Genomic DNA, 8185 nt, shown 5'->3' with positions numbered 1-8185 from the left:
TGTGCATTTGCAATAGACGCTGGATGCTTCAACACAGAAAATGCCGAATTCAGGTCAGTGATTAAGTTTATTAAAATTAAAATAAGTTCAGGGAGATAATCTCATTGTCAAAAGCAATTAWTMCTTGGTAGTCAGAAGATTTAAATTTATTTTGCTATTGGATCGCGATATGGGGTGTCCYATAAACRCATGATCAARAAGGGTACTGAGACATTTTTTGGCTCAAACAAAGACGATCTGACCTAAGTTTTTTTTAAAGAAAATGTCTGGCTCCTCTACTTTTGGTGGCATAAGTTCTTCAAAAAATTATGTTTTTTGAAATATCAGAAGCATCATACGACGGCTTTTAATAAAACTCGTTCTAAATTTATTATCTATTATTAGATACCGAGTCCGATCGCTTTGGGTAAGTAGTGAATTCTTAAGTGTGTTGGTACAAAAACTACGAAAACTTTTCAATTCGTAGATGAAAAACTCTTTTTTTTTTCAGTTGATGCACTAGTCCTTTTTCGAAATTTTTTTTGCTCTCTGTAAAATCTTGGAACATTCACAGTTTTTGCTCAATTTTTTGTATTAATAAAACTTAAATACGGTTTTTGTAATATTGGAAGAGTGATGAGACGAATTTTAATAAAACTTGCTGTGGATTTTTTCCTACGTGAAGGCCTTATTTTGATGAAGGCTTTGCGCTCAGCCAAAATGCTTCTTTCCGTTGCATTTCTAAGAAACGCAACTCGTCAGTTAATTATTTTAAAATACTTCGACAATTTATGGCGAGTTTCATTAAAAAGAGCCTTGAAGGCCTACTCGCCGGACCCATTGGGTCCCTCCACACTACTACTAAATACTACTACTTCATTAAAATTCATTGTGCCATTCTCGCGATATTTCAAAAAACGTAATAGCTTTTTTCGCGGTAACGACTCAGAACTGGAGAGACAGATCGCATGCGCATAGAGGCATTGGGGGTTTGCGGTAAAAAAATGACTCGTTCTGAACCGAAAGTTTTACGTTCGCGGTACAGTAAGAACTGGTTCAGAAACCGTTCGTTACGGGTTCTAGCAGTTCTAGGATTAAAGGAAGAACCAGTGGTTTTGACAAGCGTAGAACAAACAAAACAAAGGATTCGCATTGTCATCGGGATTTTTATGCTCGGGCTCCCGGCATCATAATTTTTTTGATTTGTTAGGAGAGACTGGACACTTTTGTTTGCGGGCCACTTTCGGTCGGCTGGTGGTGCAATGGGTGAACAAACATTACATTCCTTTTCCTAGTTCAAATGTATTGCTTTATTTGTCTATTCAGGCATTTCCAAGCTTATTTTTACAATGGCGTTCTGATCAAAATTAGTTAAGCAAATGCAATATAAATATAAACAAACTTAATCATTCTATATTATTTGAATTAATCAAAAAGTGCCGCTTTTCGCCACAGATCATAAGGAAACACATCAAACCGTTTTTTCAACTTTCCACAAATTTCACCCGCGGACTGACAAAGTCAAAACGCCGTCGTCTTAACAAAAAATTCAAACTAAACTAGCGCCTAAAACTGCCTACTGTTTTTTTCTGCCAAGCATTGAAGGTGATTTACTTCGATCGTTTGATTCTCACGATTTGATAAGTGATTTTGCCAGAGAAAAATCAAGACCATTTGTCTTTTATTGAATAATAATTTGTAAATCACTATAAAGCTTAAGAATTATTAAGTTTTCTTGTGTTGATTTCTGCCACAAAAATATCACGTTAATGTGCAACAACTACATATTTTTTAACAATTTGATCTTCTGACTTAATTACCAATTGGTTACATAACTTAAGATGACCCATAATTTTTTTATTGCTTCATTTCATTAACGATGTTGATGTGCTTTGTCTATTCCAAAATCTTTTCAGCTTGTTTTAATTTAATACTTCGCTGAATGGTTTCTGATTAATCAAGAATAATTGTTTTTTAATTGACAACGTAATGGTTTCATGTTTAAATATGGCTTCAATACCAATATCCGTATTTATGTATAATACATGTGCATTATCCTGAAAAAAAGCAAGTATGAAATCAGCAGGGGCAGGAATCTAGATCCACTTTAAACACCAAGAAGTGTAAATAAATTGAGTGCAATGCTATTACAAATATAGCTAATTGAATGAAAAACGTTTTCCAGCTCTTCAATGAAGAATATATCAATAAAAAATTTATTTACTTAAAATGTTTTATAGTAGTGGCAGTGTTTGATGAATTTATTGTTGTCTGCTGTAGGTATCTTGGGAGGCAATTGTTTGATTTTCGGTAAGTTGAATTTTGTATTGTCTAAATTTGTAGCAATTCCAACTTTTTCTAAGGTACTCTACGGCTTTTCGATTGTTTACCGGTTTTCTAGCCCCGAAGCTAGCCAGTGCACTTGACATATCACTTTTTGATCCTCGCGTGCTTAACAGATTAAGCAGTATATTTGGAGAAATTCTATCAAGTAGAATATCTACTCCCGAGCTCAAAGGGAAGGATTTGATTGATCTATTTATCGAAGAGAGTAAAAGCAAGAATGTCCATTTTGGTAAGTGCATTGAATTAAAAAATGCATAATATAAAACATCTACACACAAAGAAAGCGTTGAAATAATCAAACTTCCTAACGTCAATTGATTGCAGCAATTATGGTAAAACTTAAATCGGAAAGTTGTGCATAGAGTAAAATTAACTTATTATCTATGGTTAGCTTGCACTTTACTAACTGCAACTGCTTACTTAACTGCTGCGTTAACTGCAACTTATTAGCTGTAAACTACGTGGATAAAGATTGTACCTGAAATATGTATTACAGTATCCTGATTATGTATTACAGTATCCTGATGTAGTGGCGTACTAAATTTACATGTTTTTAGATCAAAATGTAATGATGGCGCAAGCCTTACAGTTCTTTGCTGCAGGATTTGAAACAGTCAGTGGAACTTTGAGTTTTACACTGTATGAACTTTGCGTCAACCTACAGTTACAGGAGCGCCTTAGAACTGAAATATTTGATAATCTTGAGAAGCATGATGGAATTGCCTGCGAGGGTGTGTCTGAAATGAAATTTTTAGATATGTGTATTGCAGGTGAGAAAAATGTTTGGTATTTATATATACATATTTATTAAATAAAACACGCACACGTTTATAACAAACGGATGTCTATCGAGTATCTCTAAAGACACAATGAGTAACAGATGGTTTAATACAATTCTTCGTTAAACTCCTGAATTAAAGGAAGAAGTTACCAGTTTGATTGAGGTGTCCATTATTTGGGTATTCTGCTTAGGTAGGTGTATATGAATTAAATGTGTGCTATTATAAATCAATTTCACCCGACTTGACTTATAATCCGATGCGGTGACTCTGTTGAGAAACCCAACGATTTCAAAATTTGTGCAAACTGCACTTTTATCAAAAGAGTTCCTAATATACACATGTAAGTAGATCAAATTTCCTGTAATCAATAATAATGTTATGGCTCAAGGTATACGTTCAAAACTGTGGACTTAACTAAGTGTTTTATGTAACACAAATTTGTTGAAAAATTGCTAGTTAGATTCCATTAAAAATTGTTTTTGATTCCAGAAACTCTGAGAAAATATCCAGTACTACCATTTCTGGATAGAACTTGCTTGCGTGATTATAAAGTAGAAAATTCAGATCTCGTCATCGAGAAAGATTTGGATGTTTACATTCCAATGTTTGCATTACATTACAATCCTGAATTTTTTCCCCAACCTCAGAAATACGATCCACAGAGATTTGCGGACAAATGCAAAATCAATAACGAAGGACTGTATTATGTTCCTTTTGGTGATGGGCCTAGAATATGTATTGGTAAGTGAAATCATACTAATATATGTATATTATTTAAGGCTTTCTGAAGATCTTTATATTAAACTAATTAGAATAATTCTCGCAGGCAATAGGTTTGGGTTGTTGGCTGTAAAAATTGGTTTGGTAAGTTTATTATCTAGATATAAGCTGGAAGCAACATCTCAAACTCCAAGGCCAATAAAATTCGAACCAAAAGCCCTGATTCTACAATCTAATGTGGGCGTACCTTTGAAATTTGTACCAATTTGATTTATTATAAAATATAGTAACATTTGAGGGTTAAAATGTATTGGCTATTTGTACTCTTCAAAAAGATCCTTCATGTATGGAGTAATGCATTAAATAAAGAGAAACCCATATTTAAAATTAGTGTTTCCAATTGGTTTATTCCAAACCCATCGGAATGCGTTACGGCGTCGTTATGTCCATAGAACAAGGCATAGGTTATGTCTGGCATTGATACGGACAAGTACGCAGTTCCTTCTCGCACGCATACAGCCGCCCAGCAGTAGGCGCTATTAACGTTCCATTAGAGCCCTTTCACACGGGCCACTCTGCAGCGCTTCTCAGTGGCGCTGTTGAGAAGCACGTTTTGAAGGTATATTGATTTACATGGAGCTATTCACACGGGCGCGAGCAAGGCCCGAACACCGATTTACCAGCGCTTCTGTGGCGTTCAGTGGTTGACTACCGCCGAGAAGCGCTTCAAAGAGAATGAAATGGATTTTGAATAACTAATAAGTGCAACTTTCTCTCTTCTCCAATTCCAATTCTCCAAATTCTTTTTGTCTTGCTACTTTATCAGCAACCCAGTATTTTTTTTATTTTGAACTGTAATCGCCTTCTCATAAGATAACTATTTTCCAAAAGTAAATCATCCATTATCATTAACAGTTGTATAATTACGCTGATTATTATATAATTGCCTTGTATAAATGTGCGGGTTAGATACATAACAACATATGACCAATTCGGCCGATAAAAAAACTTGCAGTGGACGATATCCTCAAATGCAAAATCTGACTAAAGCGATCCAAAAGACGTCCTACCAAAGACGAACGGCTTAAGGTTTCATTTCACTAACATTGGTTTGTGCAAATTCCTACGAATGATTTCGGATCCAATGGACGAGCTTCAGTCCGTTCCAATGAAGTTGGATCATTTACTGCTTTTCGCACGATGTCTGACGAAACCAGTTCGGATGAAAACGCATCCAACTGACACCGCCCACAGACTACACATTATTATATTTTACGACCGACCTAATGGAACATTAACGTTTGCGAGCGCCTATGCGCGAGCGAGAAAGAACTGCGTAATTGTCTTTATCTATGACAGACCTAATGTCACCGTAAGGCATTCCATTCAACTCGCTCCATTACGCCATAAGAAGTTATCACTTCAAAAACAAGAACATGTTTTAGATGTGTCACAAGCCCCGATAAGGAAAGGACGGGAGCATTGAAATTATTATGTTAACCATTATTCATCATGTTCCTACAAGTCTCCTAAGAAAGATATGACATTTACAGTTGGATAATCTAGAAGAGTTAGTTATAACCATAAGTTGCATGAGATTCGAAAAACACCGTCCTAAATTCAGTTACGTGCAACCAGTTTGTACTTGATGATTCACTATTTTCCAGTCCCGTACTTTTACCGTACTAAAATTTTCAAGTTCCCGGACAAACGTAAATTATTACTGTTACAAACACATTTTTCATGAAATTTGACCCTTTCATACCGAATTTCCACTGTCAGGTGTCACAAATTTTGCAATCATTTGGCAACAAATGAGTTAGCATTTGAGCTAATCTTTGCATCTGCGGCGCAAATTGATTTGGATACACATTCAAATCGGGGGTGCTTCAACTGACTCCTTGTAGTATCTGGAAAACAGATTTTCCACTAGAATATCATAAATAACGGTAAAGTTGAACCAAACTATTTACAACGGGGCAGTAACTTTTAACTATTTTCAAAAGAAGCGGCTTTGACTGTAATTATATGGCTAATTTCATATTTTTTTCATTATATCACTTTGTTGGTACAGGTGAAAAATAAAGCGTCGACCTAAAGAATTACTAGCCACTAAATATGAGATTTGCTTGAAACATTTCAAAATGGCTCTATTTGGTTGAATACAAACATTTCAAATTTCGTTTTAAGTATGTGTTGTGCGCAAAAAAATGTTTCTATTGGGATGCAATGGAGCCTTTGCAAAATATCTCATCAGAAAATAAATTATGTTAGGAACATTTTCGAGATATGCATGTATTATAAACTTCATTGTATGACGTCGAAAATTTTGAAACTTTTTTGAATTGTGATCTTCTTGTTCTTCAAGTGACGTGTCCTCATAGCACAGCATTGCAATTGCATGAGCAACATTTATGATCAGTCGCATGATGTTCACTTTTCTGGCAGGTGACCTAAAGAGTGTCGTGGTGCTTAACCCATACCATTGGCGGAAATTCTTGACCCAAGTTGTTCTTCGGCGACCAGGACCACGATTTTCCTTCTATTTTTCCTTGAATAATAATATGGAGCAATTCATATTTCGGATTTCTCATTACGTGGGAAAAGTACTCCAGCATTCTTCTTTTTATGGTGAATCTAATTGAAACTGAATACATCGCACATCCTAACACTGGTAGCATTAGGTATTTGATGAAATCGAATTGCATTTTGATAATTAATTAAATATATTTGAATGACAATATTCTCTTTTAATGCGCGTCATGGTGAGCTATTTCCAATATACTTTATTTAAATATGTATTGTTGAATCCACGGTAAATATGGTGCTACCCGTGTATATACTCCGGGAACATTCACTTGGCCGCACTGTAAGCCAACTGAAGTTATGCCAATAAGGTACCATTTGTTGTTCTTGCGAATTTGAAGTGGGCCGCCAGAATCATAATTGGATAATTAGTACAATTAGTGGAAATAATCTTAGTATTTTAAGCAACATTAAATACAAATTTGGATAAGGGCTGTTGATTGACTATTGTGTTTTGAGTTGTATGTTGTACAGCAAAGGCTCTACCTTTTTGTGTTTTTATTTGTTTTTTGCTTATTTCATATTACATAAATTGTAAAAAATTATTTCGGTCCAATTTTTGATTAATTAACTAACCTGAATTAACTGATACTAGAAATTGCATGTATAGGGTGTTCCCAATAAAGTGTGCACTTTGTAACTTCTTTATTCTTACCTATAGTTTCGGTGTCGATTAAATTAGGAATTTAATGAACTTTCTTTCGCGAATTAAAAACGGAAAAATCCAAGGACTTACTCTACTTGATGCTATTAGAATTTCTTTTCAGTTTTTTGAAACGTAACCGTGCTTACTTTTAACCTTGTATCTTTTTCCGCCTTAAATATCATATTATATCTTCTGACGAAAATAAAAACAAACCATATGTACAAAATGTAATACAAATATACACGTCAATGTACATATATAAAATCGATTTTATAAGTTCCGTCGTCTTCCGGTGCCCAATCAATACTCGTTTCTGTTCAGAACTGTTACTGTTGTAAATCGTACAGCATTTTCTGTGTTCTGTCTTCGATTGGCCAGACTTACTGGCTACTGAACTGTACGTAACAATACTTTCGACGACGGAGTTGTATATGAGCTTTTTGTTCTGTTTAGATATATTCAAGTCCTAGAGTATTCCATTTATTAGAGTTATCGCTTTTCTTCCTTGCACATTTCAGTTTTTTATGGCTCTTGTGTCTAGTGGTTCGTCCGCTGTTGTTTTAAGCCCTAAGTATTTATACTTGCCACAATTCTTAATTTGCTGTCCCGTATTTAACGCTAGACCTTGTTTTGTTTCACCAATTCACACATACTCTGTCTTTTTTATATTGACCTCCAAAGCCCATTTTTTGTATTCTTCTATCAGTTCTCGAGTCATATATTCCAAGTCGTCATATTCCTGGGTTACTGCAATTTGATCGTCGACGAAACATAAGGTGTATAAACAGAGATTAGTAGACCTACTAATCTCTGGTATAAAATGGTTTCATTTAATATAATTTTGGCATTTTCTTTTCCATACTTTAAGGACTGGTTTTAAATAATTCTTAAAGAGCATTGGCGAAATACATCAACCTTGCTTTAGACCTTAATTCACTTAAAACCCTTTTATTAGCCTCTGTTTTATTTTGACTTTTTTAAAACTTTTTAATTGCTTTAATTAACTGAGCGCTTATGTGTGTATTCTCCAAAGCCTTCCAAAGTAAATTAAGTGGTACGCTGTCGTATACTTTTCGTCAGTCTACGTATAGTAAATGCAATTCTTGTCCATACTCCATTTTATTTT

At 34.7% G+C, this 8185-nt stretch overlaps 1 protein-coding gene across 2 annotated transcripts in view; it reads left to right on the top strand.

The window, feature by feature from the left end:
• LOC109541242 (cytochrome P450 6k1) overlaps positions 1–4214 on the top strand; it is a 23008-nt gene extending 18794 nt beyond the window's left edge. The window contains exons 4-7 of one of the 2 annotated variants that reach the window (XM_048662103.1): positions 2343–2554; positions 2883–3095; positions 3597–3848; positions 3920–4214. In XM_048662103.1, coding sequence (XP_048518060.1) covers positions 2343–2554; positions 2883–3095; positions 3597–3848; positions 3920–3924 — 682 coding nt within the window. In that variant the 3' untranslated portion in view covers positions 3925–4214. The remainder of the gene's footprint in view (positions 1–2342; positions 2555–2882; positions 3096–3596; positions 3849–3919) is intronic. The other variant, XM_048662100.1, reaches the window with a different exon arrangement.
• Positions 4215–8185: the final 3971 nt, after the last annotated feature.

This window comes from Dendroctonus ponderosae, unplaced genomic scaffold (genome assembly GCF_020466585.1).
Source record: "Dendroctonus ponderosae isolate FM_Combo_2020 unplaced genomic scaffold, Dpon_F_20191213v2 Dpon_F_20191213_1, whole genome shotgun sequence".
NCBI classification, from domain to species: Eukaryota; Metazoa; Arthropoda; class Insecta; order Coleoptera; family Curculionidae; genus Dendroctonus; species Dendroctonus ponderosae.
The sequence above is the reverse complement of the archived record's forward strand: the minus strand, read 5'-3'. Positions and strand labels throughout refer to the sequence as shown.